The following is an 18,887-nucleotide window of genomic DNA, read 5'->3' on the forward strand; positions in this document are numbered from 1 at the left end:
TCCACCACCAGCATGAGAGGTGCTCCCTGCATGGGACATGAGGTCCGCTTGCCTGTCGTGTCCACGAGACGGGGCCCTGCGTGTCATTGGTGATGGGGGAGGCGACCGTCTTAAATCGACAACTGCCTGCTCAGCAGCCTTTTCTTTCCATAAGGTCTGGATTCATCCCCGTCAGGTGTTTCAAAATGGTTTTCGTGTTGTAGGAGTTGGAGTCGGTGACGTTGTTTCCTGAAGCCAAGTCCACACTTTCGAGTACTTTCCTTTCTAATACGTATCTGCTGTCCTCATTTCCAGGAGACCTAAGCCCCCTCCACACTCACTCAGCTCCTCTGCCCTTAAGGTAAGTCGCTGCCGGCTCAGGGGTCCCCGATCGAACTGGAGGTGATCACACTTGAGTGTTTGCTGGGTTCGCTCCTCAGCACTGTTGTTCATTTCTCGGCTGGCGCGTTATAGAATTTTGAGTTAGTCCAAGGGGGCGCGTGGTTGAGATGAGATGAGATCTCCGCATATAAGAGGACGCTGCTTGGGATACAAGTAATACGTGAGTCCCTTTTCACAACCCAGTTTGGTTCAAATCCTTTAAGACTGATTTTCCAGGCTTGCTATGTGTTTCTGTAGTAATCCATTTTCAATTGTTTCCTATGACAAACTTTTTTTTTTTTTTTTTTAACAAACCTCTGCGTGCATGCCTCCGTATGCACCGGCCTAAGTGATGTTCCGGGTGGCGGCTGTTTGCTTATTTCTGGTTTTTAAAGGTCTTGGCAAATCCAAATTACTCTTCGGAGTATGTGTGTGTGTTTGTGGGGAGGGGTGGCAGTTCCTGTTCTTTGGGGGCTGTTTACTCCCGGCTCCGCTCCTCGCTCCTCCTCTGCAGTGGCTGCAGGGGGTAGAAGGGAGCCAAGGGGAGGCAGAGAGAAATTCATCTCTAGGTGTTACAGGCTGGATGGTTCCGCAGGGCCAGGCTCCTCTGCAGGGGTGGTCAATGGGGGCTTTGTTCCCGAGTCTATTCTCTGAGCCGAATCCCAAAGCTGATGTGCCAAGGTGACAAAAGGAACCCGCCTGTGTGTCTGTCGTGTTTGGACCCCACCCCCTGACCGGGACACCATCAAGTCTGTAGGAGTCGTATGTACACATGTAACAGGGCGGCAGGGGTGGGGGCAAACCCTGAAAAGATTAGGCTGGAGAAAAAAAAAAAAAAAGGAAAAAAGGCAGTAAAGGGAGCGGACCACTAACTCTAAAGACATAAAGGGAAAGGGCCAAGCTAACTTGCACCCTAGGAGAAGTGGGAGGGCAGAGGGGACAATGGGACACCCGGGAAACAAGGAGCACAGGAAGGGGTGTGTGCAGGATCAGATCCGACAGGCAGAGGGGGTCGCATGGGGAGGAGGGAAGAAAGGAGGGAAAGGAGAGAAAGCGAGGAGGGGACTTGAAAGTGGCAAGGTAAGAAGAGGAGGCAGAGGCAGGGGAGGCAGGGCAAGGCTGCGTCCCTGTCTGTTTGTGATTAGCACACAGCCCCGGCGCAGAATGGAGTAAACAGAAACTTCCAGGCGTCCCCACACCCCCCTCTGAGGCAAAGCAGAAATCAGATGCTCCGTGATTAATCGTGGAGAGTTCAGGACACGACCACAAGCGCTGTGCGGACTTGAAATTAGCTGCCTTTTCCCATCCCCTTGCCAAGATGGGAGTGGGGGGTGGGACGTGAAGGGGTGGGGGCCCCGCCTGCTGGGGGCCAGCATGGAATCCTCCGTGGCAGAGCTCAGTGACACTGACGGGCAATCGGCTACATCCACGGCAGCAGGCAGCATCCGGGGAGAGCGGCCGGCCGGGGGGGCCCCAGGCGGGCTTCCTGGAACCCCGGCTCCCGCTGCCCGCACCCTGACACGGGCCAGATAAGAGCCGGGCCGTGCTATCGGAGCCCTGCAGCGTGCCGTCCCACATCCCGCAGCACCACAAGGAAGCCTGGGGGACAGTGGGCTCCTCGGAAGCGACCTCCTGAGTGGCCAGTCTGGACTGGCTTCCCCGAGTCCTAGCTCGACTCTAGTCCTGGATGGGAACCGGCGGCCGACGCTCGCCTGGGCGGCAGAGAAAGCCAGGCTGCCTGGAGGAGGACGCGTGACCGGGCCTGAAAGTCCGAACCTGCTCCATGGTGAGTGCTGGCGTGTGGACCAGACGCTAGAGGGAGGTGAGGTGTGAGGAGGGCGGCCCCCCCTCACACTCCGCCCCGGTGCTCCACCGGGGAAGGGAGGCTGTGAGGAAGAGGCGGGATGGGATTGCAGGGGCTGCTGTGTGGGCTGTGTGGCCTCCGGCAAGTTCTCTCCCTTTCCCGGAGGCGGGCCTCCATGTGTCCGTCGCTGACGCGGAGTGGGTCGACAGCTGATCTTCAAGGGGCTTTCACTAGGACCGTGTCTCTGGTGTTATCTGCCAATGTCAGGCGCCGTGCTTGGCATTTGCGAAGCTCCAGCCCAGGGAATCCCCATGAGCCTCTGGTGCGCCTGGTATTATTGCCCTCGTTGTACGCTGAGCAAAGAGAGGCTCAGAGAAGTGAAGTGACTTGCCCAAGGTCACACGGCTGGTCAGCGGCAGAGATCGGAATCAGGTCTCTGTCTTTCTGACTTGCACTTTCTGCTTCCAGTGGGCTGTTTCCTGCTCTAGGGTTCTGTGATCTCCCCAGGAGGCAGGGGTGGAGGAGGAGGGGGTGTCAAGGGGAGCATTCCCTGTAGGAGGGGGGCAGGGAAGTCAGAGGAAGCCACAGGCTGAGCAGGCTGTACCTCCGGACGGTATGTCCGCCCAGGGTGGGGGCCCACGTCCTGGGATGGGCAGGGGCCCCCGGCTTGAAGGAAGAGTGCCCGGCACCAGGCGCTGTGCCCGCCACCCTGCTCCCCTGCCGTGGGAGGCTCCTGGGGGCAGGACAGGAGGGTTAGTATCAGGCAGGGGTGGAGAGGGCTGGGCGTGGGGAGAGTGGCACATGCCTCTACTGGGTTTTGTTCCAATTTTATTCTGCCTTTCCAAAAATCTGTTTCGAATCATTCTGGGCCCCCACTCCTCCTCTGGACGGAACAGAATTGTGAAACACATACAGAGCTTTCCACCGCCTCCCCTGGGGGAATCACATATTAATATTATCGGCCGCTATTTGCATAGACATCCCCACAGCTGTGGCAGCGGCAGCCAGAGATAAGACACAGATACAAGTCTCGGAGCGTCTCCCTGGCACAGAGGGAGGGACGGAGGGACGCATGTTACAATGACACAGCCGGCAGGTGGGAGATCCCACGGGGAACAGGCCTCCGGGCGGAGCTGGAGATCCCAGCACCACGATGTGGCCTCCTCTCCTCTCTTCTCTTGGAAAATTCCATCTTGCAGCACCTCTGGCTCAGGCCTCCTTCCTTTCAGCGACTGGCTCAGGCCCTCTGTCTTGGGCTCCAGCTGAGACCTGGGTGGGGGCCCGGCAGTCCCCTCGGTGCCGGGCACACAGGGACGATAGGTCGCCCTACCCACTTCTGCCCTGGATTTTTCTTGTAGCCCTGAGCAACTCACGTCCCATCTCTGGGCCTCTGTCACCTCCCGTCTCTGGCCCTTGTGTTTCCTCATCTACACAACGAGGGGATTATTTTAGGAAATCTCTGAAATCTCTTTGCGACTCTAAAACTCTGTGACTCTGGTTGGAGGGCACTTAAGTGCTCAACGAGCTTCTAGGAGAGGACGGTCCCCCTCAGAGCCCTGCCACCAGGAAGGCGCTGGAGGCTGGCACAAAGGCGGGCCTGAAGAAGAGACCGATGGCGCGAAGTGCCTCGTTACTGACGTCAGCGGTCACAGGCCTTTGGGAGCCGAACGGGTTGCTTTTGTGGGGAGTGATTGAGCCCAGATGCGTGCCGGCTGGGAAGCCGTCACCTACCCCGCAGCGGAAACTCAGCACCGCCCCCAGGACCCCCCAGATCTTTCTGGGGAGCTGCAGAGCGGTGTCTCACATATGCCCACCGACTGGGCTCTTGCCCTGCTTGTCCTCTCCGGCTTCCTCTTGCCTCTGCCCCCAAGGCCACTGTCCGTCTGAGGTTCCCAGAGCCCCTACCCTTTCCGTACCCAGGCCGCTCTGGGTTCTGGGCAGAGACGGAGGGACGAGCTTCCTCCCCAACCCGGGACACTCTCTGCCACGTGTTCCCTACACAGCGGTGTGTTGGAGCCAGCCTGTACCGGCTCTGGAAAGCCAAGTGTCACATTTTCAGAAACCTGGTGAACTCGCCAAACAGAGCCATTATTAAAAATTAAATTTCATGAGCTTGTAACCAAATAAATGATGCTGCAAAGGCAGGAAGTAATCAAAGCCCATCGCTTTCCGTTTCTGAAAGGACGCGTCGCTGTTAGGAATGTTCCCGCGGTACCTGTCTGCCGCTGCACGTCTGTCCCCAAGGCCGGGCGGAGTGACTTCTAGTCGGCGGCCTGAAATCGGCCACGGCGGGAGTCGTTACGCCACGGGAACTGGTAACGGTACAACTCAGGGCTCGATCCGTCCATTGTCTAGATTTGAGAAAGGAGACAGGAAACGTTAATGACGCAGATCAGGCGTAAAAGTGGCACCTCTGCAGCTGCAGTGCCAAAACGAAGGCACTTGCTGCCTTCGCTGACAGATGAATCAACTCCGATACACTTCGTTGTATCAGTTTTGTCTTATTCCTTAAGGGCATGGAAGATCCCAACCAGCTTTCCTCACTCATCGGTTGTAACCGGTGAGTGTTTTTCCAGACGTAATTTCCAGAATCGCCCTCACTCATCAGTTGTGACCACGGGCTGATTACAGGTACAAGAGTTGGGGGCAAAAATCAACAAAACCACCCTGGGTGAATCAGTTGAGCGTATGAAGCCCACACATCTTATCTGTATTTGTAAATTGTGTGTGACTCATCCTTTACTTCGGTACAATCTGTAATAAACCTAAGTGTGTATGTGGGTATGTGCATCTATGTGCACACACGCACACACACACACACACACACACACACACACGCACGCACACTTGATCTCCCCTGGAGGCTGGGTGTTAACCTTGACCAGCACACCAATGGCCCCGCGGCACATATGCTTGTGCTCAGGGTCTCAGAAATCCTCTCCTGGGCCATCCTCAGCCCTCACTCCATGAGAGTTAAGACTCCAGACTCGAAGCCAGGACATAAATGCTTCAGCTTCCTCCTCTTGCCTAGAACACACCAACAGTCCAACTCCTCTCCTCCCCTCTGAGCGCTGGAATGGATGCAGAGACTGGGTAGGGTAGAAGGTGTCGTCTACACGGGCAGTGGCAAAGGCCCCGGGCTCCTCGCTGCCTTCATTGGCTCCGCATGTGGGGGCATTTCTGGCGACCCCTCATGGGTTAATTGCATCCGCTTAAGGGCTCGCCCCCACCGCACTTCATTTTCATGCGCAAAGCACGATTCTCTAACAGAAACGGCATCTTGGAACCAGCAGAAGAACAGCTAAGCCAAACCTATAGGAAAGTTAAGACAACTTTCTATTTTTAGAAACCCTGGGAGCCAGGTGGGCCTTTTCCAGATCTCCCAAGCCAGCAAGGAGAGGAAAGTATTTCTCATTCCAGAGTTCCGCCTCTTACAGTCGAGGCCAAGGAGGAGGCCCAGGTGGGGTCATGGGCTAAGAGAAGGGCAGCTCCGATGGCAAGAACAGAGCCATGCTCGGTGCAATTTTTTTTCATGTTTATTTGTTTTTTAGAGAGGGAGAGAGAGAGAAAGAGAGAGTGAGCAAGTGCGGGGGAGGGGCGGAGAGAGAGGGAGGCACAGAATCCGAAGCAGGCTGAGGCTCTGAGCTGTCAGCACAGAGCCCGACGCGGGGCTCGAACTCACAAACCGCGAGATCATGACCTCAGCCGAAGTCGGAAGCCCAACCGACTGAGCCACCCAGGCGCCCCTCACTGCAATTTTAAAGAGAATTAAAAGTGGGTTTTATACTTATTTTGTGTGGTCCGGAGGTCGATCCTGAGCTTAAATCCCAGTGGCCCCCCTTCCAGGTAACCACAGTGGAGAGTCATGTGTCTATTCTTCCAGACCATTCATTCAGCCATTTTCACATCGTTCTTTTTTTTGTAATTTCAATTTTCAAAAATGGGATCTTTCTATATATTCTATTTTGTATCTTCCTTTTCTCATCTGCCAATATATCCCGAGTGTTCATCCACGTTAGCTCATGGAGACCTAAAGCATGCCTTTCAAATTTTCTGAAGTTTATTTATTTTGAGAAAGAGGCAGGAAGGGGCAGAGAGACAGGGAGGGAGAGAATCCCAAGCAGGCTGTATGATGTCAGCACAGAGCCCAACGTGGGGCTCGAACTCATGAATTGTGAGTTTCACGAAACCAAGAGTCCTTCGCCGAAACCAAGGGTCAGACACTTAACCGACTGAGCCACCCAGGCGTCCTTAAAACATTCCTTTCTTTTTTTTTTTTTAACGTTTTTTTATTTTTGAGACAGAGAAAGACAGAGCATGAATGGGGGAGGGTCAGACAGAGGGAGACACAGAATCTGAAACAGGCTCCAGGCTCTGAGCTGTCAGCACAGAGCCCGACGCGGGGCTCGAACTCACAAACCGCGAGATCATGACCTGAGCCGAAGTCGGACGCTCAACCGACTGAGCCACCCAGGCGCCCCTAAAACATTCCTTTCAATGCCTGTGTATCGGAAGCCCCAGGAAGCTGGAAGAAGGGATCCATTTTGATAACCACATCGCAAACTTTCTTGACCCCAAAACACACAAGTAGAACCCAGCTGTTTCCACTTTTCAGTAAAAAAGAAATTCTATTGGCTTTTCCTTTAACCACTTCCTGTCCCCACTCTGCCCTCACCCTGGTTCAAGAGGCCATTTCTCTCTGGACTGTGGTAGTTACCTCCCCATTGGTGTCTCTGCTTTTCTTGCTTCTCTGACAGTCTATTCTATACCTGCAGCCGGTGGGGTCCTGTTAAAACGAAATCAGATCCCGTCCCTCCTCTGCTCAGAACACCCTGTGCCTCTCAGTTCTGGTCCCACCTCACCCAGAGTAAAAGGCCAAGGCCTCACCATGCCCACAGGGCCCAGCAGGATGTGGGACTTACCCCCCTGCTCTCCTCCTTGCTACACTTGCTGTTCTCAGTTGTGCTAGGCACAGTCCTGCCTCAGGACCTTTGCATTGCTTTCCCCTCCGCCTGGGACACTCGTTCTCCATACGGCTCACTCCTTACCACTTATCATCATCTACCATACTATATCATTTTCTTTTCTTAAATGTCCCCTACTGGAATGTGAGTTTCCTGAGGGCACAGGTTTTTGCGGGGTTTTTTTGCCTATTTTGTTCTGTGTTCTATTCCAGAGTAGGCACTCAATAAAGGCACACAGTGGGCACTCAATTAATACTTGTGGAAATACCTGCCGTGCTATGTTGCCAAGGGTGACAAGGCAGTCAGATTTTTTGGGAGAACCCTGAATTAGGGTCCCCAGGAATCTCTAGCCACATGCTACATTTCATTTATGAATGCCACATTCTAATAGCCTGTGCCAACTTATGCAGTGGCCGTTCATTTGCATAACAGTGAGAGTCAGCTGAATTGTACATCGCTGGATGTGTTGTCAGACCAACCCCAGCTCACACTCTGGACTCTTCACGTGACCCCTGTGCTCACCCCTCTCATCTATCTCAGGTGGGCACGGAGGGCCCTGTAAACAACACCAACTCCACACCCGAGTGCGGACACGCTGGGAATCAGGCAGATTATGGGATTCTGTTGTGGCCAGGGGGCTGTCACCGGGCTATCCCCTGAGCTGGACCCACCATCCCCGCCCCCGTGTGGCTGGGAGCCCCCCTCTGAGGAGCATGCCCAGCACTGCCTTCCAAACGGGTGAGGGGACAGGAATCCCCTGCAGGAGGAAGCATGTGGCATACACATGCCCTCTAAATGCACCACCGGGTGCCCCCACCCACCAGGGACCAAAGAGTCCCACCCTGGTTCACACCAGAGGGAAAGGCTGAAGGCCTTGCTCACTGGTCCAGCAGCCGTTAGACCCCCGGTCCCGAGAGCTTTCCTCGACTTATAAAGCGGACGTCAGGTAGAAGCGAGTTAATCGTCACCTTCTCAAGACACGCTGAGAGAGGCCCTGGAACGGTCCCACCCCCTTCCATCAAGCAGTCTCACTACATTTATTTATAAAAACCCCTGTATATTGGGGCGCCTGGGTGGCTCAGTCGGTTGAGTGTCCGACTTCAGCTCAGGTCATGATCTCACAGCTTGTGAGTTTGAGCCCCGTGTCGGGCTCTGTGCTGACAGCTCAGAGCCTGGAGCCTGCTCCGGATTCTGTGTCTCCCTCTCTCTCTGCCCCTCCTCCGCTTGTGCTCTGTCTTGCTCTCTCAAAGATAAATAAGCATTAAAAAAAAAACCACCAAAAAAACCCCTGTATAGCCACCATCCAGCCCAGGAACTAGAACTTTCACAACTATTTACATCTGCTTACATGCTCCTTCCCACTGCAGGAGGTATGAGCTTAAATTTTGTGTTTATCTTCTTATGGTTTTTTAAAAAAAATTGTGGCGGGTCACCCAGGGGGGCTCAGTCGGTTAAGCGTCCGACTCTTGGTTTTGCTCAGGGCACGATCTCACCGTTGTGGATTTGAGCCCCGCACTGGGCTCTGTGCTGACAGCTCAGAGCCTGGAGCCTGCTTTGGATCCTGTGTCTCCCTCTCTCCCTGCCCCTCCCCTGCTCACACTCGTGCGCATGCTCTCTCTGTCTCTCTCAAATCAACATAAAAAAGGCTTTTTCAATTAGTGCAAAAATACACATAAAATTTACCACTTTAGGGGCGCCTGGGTGGCGCAGTCGGTTAAGCGTCCGACTTCAGCCAGGTCACGATCTCGCGCTCCGTGAGTTCGAGCCCCGCGTCGGGCTCTGGGCTGATGGCTCAGAGCCTGGAGCCTGTTTCCTATTCTGTGTCTCCCTCTCTCTCTGCCCCTCCCCCGTTCATGCTCTGTCTCTCTCTGTCCCAAAAATAAATAAACGTTGAAAAAAAAAATTTAGAAAACTAAAACTAAACTAAAATTTACCACTTTAACCATTTTCAAGTTTATAACGGCATCGAACACACTCTCAGTGTCAGACAACCGACACCACTGTCCCCTCGCAGAATGTTTTCATCATCCCGACTTCCCTTGTTTGGAAAAAAATTATATGGCTTCTGCGTTTATACAAAAATGATATATCGACTTTCACTAATTTTAAAGGTTATAAAAAGATATACGTTGTCTTGCACCACTTATGTTTTCATAAAGCATCTGCCACTAAAATTTATCCCCGTGACAGCACACGGCTCCTCGTTTCTTTCCTTTCTACTGTCGTGTGCTATCACGCGGCGCGTCGCCACTTGTGGTCCCCGTCCGCAGGCATTTGGGGTGCTTCCCACTCGTCTGTCTGCAAAACTGAAAGGTGCTGCTTTGAGCATTCTTGCACCTGTCCCGGGCCGTGCACGCCGGCGTGGGTCTCATGTGCATGCCCAGAAGCGCAACTGCTGGGGTGCAGGAAACGGGAAATAACGTCCTGAACCATTTCCCGGCGTGGCTGGGCCAATTCACGCGAGCCCCCTACCACAGGGCATTTGTCTGACGTCTTCCTTTTTGCCACGCGACCGGGTGGCACCTCCCCCCCCGCTCTTTACCACCACCACCGCGGACAGGCCCCGCTGCCACTGACTGTGCATCTCTGGGTCTAAGAATATCCCAAAGCCTCGACCGGGCTGTGGGTTCGTGATGTCTCACATCCTTGCGGTGTGGCTGTGTCTGGAGAGGAGCCGAGCCCGAGAGCCGTGCCGCAGGGGGGAAAACGAGGAGGAGGGATCACAGACCTTGCCCGGACAGCACTGCTCTCGCCTTCCTCCCCTTCTCTAGCCGTTAGTCGGTCTGGCTCTTCCCATGCGGGGGCAACAGAGTGTCGCGGGTGGGGACAGATCCTCACTCCGTGACAGGTACAGTTGTTCACACCCTACGTGTACTGCTGTTAATCCACTCAACCCTCAGAGCCCACAGATAGAGGTGCTCTTTGAGGCCCCACTTCACGGATATGGAAACTGAGGTGCAGAGAGGTTAAGTGACTTGCCTGAAATCACACAGGTGGTAAACCGCAGAGATGGGTCTGAATCCGTCTCGTCTGGCTTCCTCGCGAGGTTACGCCACCTCTTGGTAGAGCCTAGAAGTCAAATGTCAACAAACCTCCTCAATCCTACAGACCTGGGTTCGTATCCTGGATCCCCTTCTACTATGCTGTGTGCCTCTGGGTAGGTTGCTCCAACCTCTCTGCACCTCTAAAAATGGCAAGCGCTCTCTTTTCTAGAAGCGTCATTAAATATTCCTTTTTGTACCTTATTGTTTCTTATTGGGGTGTGTGCCTATTCCTAAAAATTTCCTGGAATCTGTTCACTGGCTTACACCTACCAGGGCTCAGCCCCGGAGGAGAGAGGGGATGAATTCCACCCAAACCAGCGTCTGCAAATCAGGGCATGAGGTATCCCAAAGCCAACTGCTGTTTCTAGGAGGAAGGAAGGGGTACGGGGCAGCAGGAGAGCAAATGTCCACTCCGGGCTGGGCTGGTTTGGGCCACTGGCCTTTGTGACCATCCCGTTGAGAACAAGGCTGACCAGGCTGAGCCACGAGCAGTGCAGGCCGCCTCTGGCCTCGCCTGGGCGAGCCGAAGGGCCGTGCAGTTGCACACAACATGTCTGGAATACCTATTCCAAAGGGTAATTCCCAGGGATCAAGCGTGTTTATACTTTTTTGGGGGAAAAGATTCCATTCCTGTTGCCAATTAGTTCTGCTTGAGAACAGCTTTTCTCAACACCAACACGTTGGCCGCCCAGCCTTGAGTTCTGTTGATTAGCTCAAAAGTGGGGAAAAAAGTGATTTTTTTCTGTCCTTCCTCCACCCCCAACTGTGAAACCCGGCTGTTAGTGATGAAAGGGGTCCTGTGGCTCGTTTAGTTTTCCTTGTCATGACTCCAGGAAAGGCTATAAAAATAACCAGTGGGCCCCCGCTGGCCATAATTGACTGTGGAGAGAAGCTGGCTACCACCGCGTCCGAGTTATCACAATCTGTTGCAGACGCGGGAGGCTTCAGTCAGGCTCCTCTGGCTACACCTGCTCCCCCAGGCCAGCGTGGGCCGGGAGGTGCTGAAGGTCATCTGTGTGGTTCTCTCCTCTCCCAGGTTCTGGGGAGTTCCCGGCAGAGGGGCCCCTGGGACAGAGGAGCCAGGAGGCCACGTGGCAGGGTGCTTCTGAGCGGGGCTCTGACACGCGCTGCCTGCACCAAGCCCAGCTGTGTTGCTCAGAGCCGTGAGCGGTGGGCAGGGGACTCGACCCCTTGGTGCCTCGGTTTCCTCACTTTAAAGCGATAACGGTCTCTCCTCCTGGGATTGACGTAGGGTCAAATGAGTTAACGCACTCGGGAGAGGGTCAAGTCCCCCATAAATGTCAGCTTTTAGTATTTGCTCGCAAGCCTCCCGCTCTTCCCCCGTGGACACCTGAGTCGTAGGTGATCACGCCAAAGTATCTTAACCTAGTCCCCTGCTGATGGACGTGAGACTGGTTCCGATCTTTTGTGATCGCAAATAATGCTGCATTGAATAACTTGTGGCTTTGTATACCCACCCCTCCCCTAAGGTATGTGACCCCCACGATAACCTTGGCTCTGATTTTCCTTGCCGGGGCCTGCAGAATGAGAGGTCTGTGGGTGAAGGGCCAGCCCTGGCCTGGCATGCAGACAGGCCTGTGGGAGGCGGGGTTAGGTGGGACAGATTCCTCTGGAGTCCCTCAGGGGAGTGAGGCGCCAGGAAGTGAGTTTCAGAAGGTTGCGGCTGGGCCATCCAGCTCCCAGGTTCCTGACAGATGCCCTGAGGTGGTCTGGAGACAGGAAATCTGTGCCATGCAGGTGCTGCCCATCCTCTGCAATCCTCTTCCTCCAGGAAGCCTGCCGGGATCTGGATTCCAACACCCTTGTCTGTCTCTGTACTGATTGAGCACCGACGGAATCCAGCTCCCTTGAGGGAGGCAGAAATGAGTAGTGACTGAGAATCTGAGCTGCGGAAGAAGGCTGGTTTTGGTCCTAACTTTCTAGCACTCCCACCCACACAACCCCCTGGACTTGTGTGTCCTCATCTGTTTAAGCAGGATAATAATAATAATAACGGTAACAACTTCTCAGGAAGGTCTTGGGAGGTCTTAGTGACGTAACACTATGAAGTGTCTGACACTGTGTCAGACATGAGAAGTACAAGCTTGTGTTAGGAATGTCTCATTATGGGTGGGTCTCATCACTGCCCTGGGCTGTGGGCGCCTGCAGGCAGTAATGACTCATTCGGAAGCAGGGTAGAAAGGGAGTCCAGACTAACCGTGTGGACTTGGGCAAGTCGTATTCCCTCCGAACGGAGTTTTCTCTCAAAAACCGGGGTTCTGATGACACTGTCTTACAGATGTGCTGCGAGGATTAAGAGAGGCAAAGCATGCAAGGCTTTGCATCCAGCAAATGCTCGATAAACAGTGGCCATAGCTGACACTGTTAATCAACAGTGTTGACAACCGTAAATATCCTCCCAGAGACGGGCACGGCATCGTGCATGCAGTTGGTGCTTAGTGGATACATACGGACTGACTGCCAGGGTCAAGGCGGCTTGTTATAAAGTGGGGGCTGGGGGAGGCACTGAGAGAGGGACTCATGTCTCATGTGGTTGACCTCTTTGGGAGAACAAGAGGAAAAGAGCCCAAGAGGACCTTACCTGCAGTTATGACATCTGCTAGAGCTTAACTCTGTGGGCTCAGGGACCAGGCATCAGGCATCACCACCCCCATTTTACAGGTAAGAAAACCAGGGCCCAGAGCAAGGGGAGCCTCTCTGGCTCCCCACGGCAAGCGCACAGCAGGGCGGTACTCGTCCCGACTCTCCCTGCAGGGGTCTTTGCCCTGACCCTCAGCCCTGTGCAGGAAATGGAGCTCGGGGGCGAGATGCGGTGTCCCTCTGTGGCCAGAGCCCTTGTGCATTTCTCACATTTTTGTATCCTGGGACAAAGGGTGAACAAACTCACATGAACTGTTCTTGTTTCCTGGTGGAAAAACACTCCTGACCCAGCGTAGGGGATCTTCGCTGTTGGGACGGCACCATAACGTGTGGTCTGGCCTGCATCTTGCCCCGCTCCACCCTACACCCCGACTTAGCAGCAGCAATGACAGCAAATCCAGATGGCAGAAATCCAGGAGTGACCTTAGGGGTTGTTTGAGGGTGTCGAACGGGCCAGAAGATGCTGGTCCTGGGTGCCGGCCTCGGCTGCTGTTGGACTTGCCCCGGACGGGTCGACAAATGAATAAGCATCGATTCACTGGCTTCACGCGGCCTTCTTCCCCTCCTAAGGACACCAATCATTGGATTTGGGGCCACCTCCGTCCAGTATGACCTCGTCTTAACTAACCACATCGGCAAAACTCGACTCCCAAGTTAAGGTCACACTCCAGGTCTCTGGGTAGACGTGAATTTCTGGGGGGACGCTGCTCCTAGTAAACATTAGCTATTACTAACACGCCTCTTACCACACAGTTTGTGCAGCACCTACGAGGTGCTGAGCGCTTTTCTGTGCCCTTTTCGTTCCTTCCCTCGTTTAGCCCGTCTCTACAACCTTGTGAAGCGAGTTCTAGGATTATCCCTGTTTGAGGCCAGAGAGATGAACTGCCTTGCTCAATAGCAAATCTGCTAGATTTGAGATGAACAGAGAGGCCAGAGAGATGAACAGAGAGGCCAGAGAGATGAACAGCTGCTAAATAGCAAATCTGGGAGCAAACCTTTTCTTTCTGACTCCAAAGCTGGCAAGGTTCTGAGACCCTCCAACCCCATTCCAAGGGCTTCGAGTCACTGTACTCTCTCTCCCAGAATCCCAGCCATCTGAGCTATGCTGTCTCCTGGCCCACACCTCTCTCCACTCTCTCCAGACACGTCTCCCACAAAAGGCTATAAAAGGCGGGTGGGGGTGGGGGGGTTGGCTCACCCCTTCACGGCGGCAAACGTGAAGTTGCGTTCTGCCTCACATCGCTAGTGCCCGTCTCTCCTGCGGGTAGGAAGCAGGTAGGAGGCGTGCGACCCTCACACGTGCAGGAGCGTGCCGGAGGCATCCATTTCATCCTTGACATCTGGTAACATTTTAGGAGTCCTGACTTGGGGTTACAGATTGAAAAATGGTCCATTAAGGTGTGATTTATTCGTCATCGGGACAATGCTGTTAAATGCTCACAAAGTGATTCACTCTGTCAGGTCCTCAACCCCCGACTTCTTGGGCCGGGCCGGGCCAGGCCTGGCGAAGGCCTTTGCAGGCAGGATGAAGCTGTTTCTTTGACAGCTAGGGGAGTGCGGGGTCCTGGCAGGGCCGGAATGGGGCCTGCCAAAGACAAACGAGTACACCGCCAGATGATGTATGACAGTTTACCTTTTAACATGCCTGTGTCATGGCCACAGAAATAACTTGCTTTGGCTAATGGGAGACGGGTACAATCGGGAGCCCCTCGAAGCCATGAGCTGGGAGCCACGAGGAAGGATTGTAATTTCCAACAACTGGGGCTTTGGGACCGGGAAATAGCCACTCTGTCAGCAGGAAGAGCCAGGAGCCTTCTCTTAGCCAGCAAGAAAGTTGGAGGCCCCTGGGCAGATCAGGGCTCTCCAAGAACAAAGCCAGCCTGCAGAACTTTGCGGGGGGGGGGGGGGGGGGGGAGGGTGTTAGCAGCTGAGAGAGTGGCTGGCAAGCCTGTAGGAGCCAGCCACATCACAGAGAGCACTGTCCCAAAGCCAGACTGCCTGGGTTCAAATCCTGCCTCTCCCACTGACCAGCTAGGCCTTAGACAGCCCCTCTGTAACACGGATTATAGCAGAACCTACCTTGGGGGCTTATGGGGATTTCTGGAGCTAATGGCACAGAGCAAATTCTCCTCTGCCAATCGTTGCGATGTATAGTATGGCATTGGTAGGGAAGACGCAAAATCAGGACGAGAAGGAAGGAGCCCTGTGCTTTCTGGCTGTGGGTCAGGGCCAGGCTCCTAACTTGCTCACGCACGCTGTGCAGGAGCTTCCTGCTAGTACCTGCCCCTCACCGGGAGACCAGGGCCCATGTTGGCTGCCACCCAGCTTGGCCAGAGCCACGTGCCCAGAATCTAAGAAGTGGGATCGGCTTGAGTGGGGAGGACCCAGGAGGAGGGATGGGTCACCACAAGCCACTACCACGGGCTGGTAACCAGTCTCCATGCCTGTGAACACCAAGGGTCTGATTCGCATCCCCAGCTCAGGAGTGAGGGCAGGACAGACAATGGCCTTGTGGCCTCTGTGCCCCTTCTGCCCAAGTGGCTCCAACCCCAGATGAGATGGGGAACAGACGTACGCATCTCTGGGCACTCAAAACTGGGGTTCAGAGGTGGGCACCATGACGGGTCCAGCTCAGGTCTGGAGGTGACACAGACCTGGGACAGGGAGGGCTGGACATGATATTTGTTAAGACTCCCAGGCCCTGTGACATGTATCCAAGTCTAACGTCTGTTCTGACTTGGAGTCGGGCATCTGTTGCCATGGGAAGGCTAAAGCCCCTGTCACCCCCAGGACCGATGCCCAGGAGCCGTGGCCAGCTCCTGGGACTCATGCCAGCTGGCTGCGGCTCTCCCACGGGGGTCAGTTTCTAGAGCTATCAGATGCTGTGGCTTGTTTGTCTCCACGGTGCCGAGCCTGGCCAGCTTTTGGGCAACAGCAGCCCCAAGGGGAACATAATCCCCGAAGAAGGGATGGCAGAGCCCAGGGTAGGGATGGCTGGGTGGAGGGCGAAGGATGCTGGGCGCCCGGGCACTGGTGCTTTCGAGCCCCAGGAGAAACCCGCTGGGACAAAGTGAGGGTGGGGGTGGGGCTTCACTTTGGTGAGGGACCTTCCTGGGGCCCCAGCTGGGCATTCGGCCTTGTGCCAGCTGCCCGGGGTGGGGGTGGGGGCTCTTTACAGCTTCATTCTGTCCCACCCCTCGCGCTTCATTTTCTGATAGTGTAAACTTACTGCTCCAGCCAGGTGTCTCATTCATTCATTCATTCATTCATTCATTCATTCTCTTGGTCCTTACAATGAACCTGTAAGGTAGGGGTGCAGTTATGATGCCCCTTTTCGGATCAAGGAACACACATAAGGTTAAGTAGCTGGTTCAGGGGCACAGAGCTCATGAGGGGCTGGATTAGTTATCTACCCTGCGTAACGCATGTCCCCACAGCTTAGCAGCTTAAAACAACACGCGTCTACGATCTCACAAGTTTCTGCGGGTCGGGGGGCAGGCGCGGCGGCCGGATCCTCGGCTTCAGGCTTCGTCACAGGCGCGTCGAGGTATCGGCGGGGCTCCGGGCGTCTCAAGGTTCAGGGTCAGGATCTGCCTCCCAGTTCGCTCGGCGGTGCGGGCGGGACTCACTTCTTCTCGGACGCGTGGCCCTCCGCTCCCCGCCACGGCGTCCCCCGTCTCCAGCGCAGCGAGCCGGCCAGGAGGGCGCGTGCGTGCGCCTGCCCGTGGGTGTGCGTGCGGGTGCAGGTGCGCCTGCCCGTGGGCGTGCGTGCGGGTGCAGGTGCGCGTGGGCGTGGGCGTGCGGGCGCACGTGTGCACGTGTGTATGCGCCCACGTGGACAGGGTTGAGCCCCAATGGTGGAGGGGGCGTCGCGTCACTTTTGTCACTTTCCCTCCTTAGAGACAAGTCAGTGGGCCCGCTCGCCCTGAAGAGGAGGGCGAAGGCCAGGCGGCGGGACCCCCGCTACCCCCTTTCCCCCAAGGAAGCCGAGAAAAGAGTTCCTCCTCCCCAACTCCCAGACACGGGCCACCTGTTGGTCGCCGATCAGAGTCAGGATTGAATGGCACCCTCACTGATCGAGAGGGTGTTTATGGAACGCCTCCCACCGTTCCGACAGGTGCGGTTCTGCCCCCAGGAGCGGCATCCTGGGGGACTGACGTTGAGGCTGCATCTTAGGCCACGCTATCACGTGCCTCTGCAGAAAAAAGTGTCCTTTCTTTGTATCCTGTAACTGAGCTGAGATTTCTCACAAACGCCAGTCCCGGGGCAACGAGGAAGAACGCTAGACTTCGTCTAATCTGGTCAATTGAATCTGATCCACTACTTTAGGTCTTTAGGTCATGCTCGCTCTCAGATTTCCTTCTCCATCCTCAGCCCCCCTAAGGTGGCACGGGGTCTGGAGTCCCAGGAGAGTCCCCGAGGCTCCTAGGCGGAGGTGGGGAGGCAAGGTCTCCAGCCACGTCTGTTGCCGGGGATCACTACTGGCCCTTCTGGCCCTTGAGGCTGAAGCTGGCGGCTGGAAGAACGCACGGTCTAGGCCCCGAGCCCTGCCTGGCTGACTTGTCCCTTCCCTGGCTCAGAGCCCTCGCCTCCACCGCATCTGGACCCTGCGGGGCTGCTCACGACCCTAACAAAGCGTCTCCCCCATGAAAAGGAACATCCAGAGTCCCATCCCGGCCACGGGAGGACTCGTGTAGCCAGCGAAAGTGCAACACTGGGGAAGGCTTCCCTCCTTGCAACTTGCAGCATTTTCATGACCTCCCAAATTAAACTGGTGGGCAGTGGCCTCCCTGCGACTTCCTCCTCCAGCCCCCAGAGGATCAGTGCAAAGCTCTGCCTTTGGAGCTGGCTCTACTTACATTAAACAAAGAAATATAATAAGTAAATAAATAATAAAGAAGTAGCTGATACTTAGAATCATTATATATCAGAGTCTATACTAAGCAGTAACTCATTAGATATGCCTAGCAACACTGTGAGGAAGTAGCCTGTGTCCTGTTTCATACACTTGATCTTAGCCAAAAGGCCGAGAAGCGACGTGTCCCGTTTTATAGATGAGGAGACTGAGGCACGGAGAAGTGAAATCATTTGTTCCCGGTCACAGAGCTCTTGGACGGCGGAGCTGGGATTTGAGCCCCAATAGCCCCTGTGTCCATACCCTGTGCCACCACCGTCCTACGTGCCTCTGCACTCGCTGGGCTGAAGCTGAGAATGAAGCTGAGATGAAGTCCTTCATCCACGCGTGTGCTCCTTCTGCGTAGGGAGCAAGCCTGGGGGCGTAGGTAAAGGGAGACCTCTATTCTCTTGACAGTCTGGGAAAGTGCTGTGCCTTTGCTATGCTAGTTGGTACCTAAAGGACATTCGATAAATGTTTCCTCACTGTGGTGGCCTTTAAGTCTACTGTCTTGTGGCAAAATGTGTTTTGATTTGTAAGGAACTGAATATCGCCACGATCCTGCTTTTTGTCCTCTGTATGGATGCACATCTTCCCCAGGCAGATGGATAGCTGAGGACCAAGGGGAAGGACTGTTTACCCAAAGAGGCCAAGAGGAAAGCACAGTCCCATTTCTCAAACTGTTACCTGTTATAGAAACTATCACACGCTTAAGTCGTCAGACTTGTGGCAAATGTGCCGAAGGAGAAACATTCAGAGCAGTGAGTGACAATTGTCTTAGTCTGTTCGGGTGCCGTGTAACAAAGTACCATGGAGACGGTGGTCAGAGCCTCTGTCACATCTCAGTCCCTGTCTGTAGACTCCGGGACCTCAGATGCCTCCTGGGGAACAAAGATCAATCCCTCGCTTTTGAAAGAATGGGGCAGATAGATCTCCAAGGGTGACCAGGCGGAAAATGGAGAGTCTCAAACCGGGGTGGCCGAATGCTGCAGAAGTTGCTTGCCATCAGTCTCCGTCTCTCTGTGTCTCTGTCTCCCCTCCATCCTTCTTCATTTCTGCCCTAAGCCAATCTTGTTCCTGGTCACAGAGCTCTCATACGGCAGAGCTGGGATTTGAACCCAGCGGAACCCACAGGAAGATGTGCATCCACACAGAGGAAC

General features: G+C 54.8%; 1 protein-coding gene across 3 annotated transcripts in view; it reads left to right on the forward strand.

Annotated features, from left to right (window-relative positions):
• Nucleotides 1-2,039: 2,039 nt before the first annotated feature.
• Nucleotides 2,040-18,887, forward strand: part of RIPOR3 (RIPOR family member 3) — a 76,204-nt gene continuing 59,356 nt past the window's right edge. For all 3 annotated transcript variants that reach the window (XM_045444241.1, XM_045444242.1, XM_045444245.1), the window contains exon 1: nucleotides 2,040-2,146. In XM_045444241.1, the coding sequence (XP_045300197.1) occupies nucleotides 2,144-2,146 (3 nt within the window). In that variant the 5' untranslated portion in view covers nucleotides 2,040-2,143. The remainder of the gene's footprint in view (nucleotides 2,147-18,887) is intronic.

Source organism: Leopardus geoffroyi, chromosome A3 (assembly GCF_018350155.1).
Source record: "Leopardus geoffroyi isolate Oge1 chromosome A3, O.geoffroyi_Oge1_pat1.0, whole genome shotgun sequence".
Classification (NCBI taxonomy): domain Eukaryota; kingdom Metazoa; phylum Chordata; class Mammalia; order Carnivora; family Felidae; genus Leopardus; species Leopardus geoffroyi.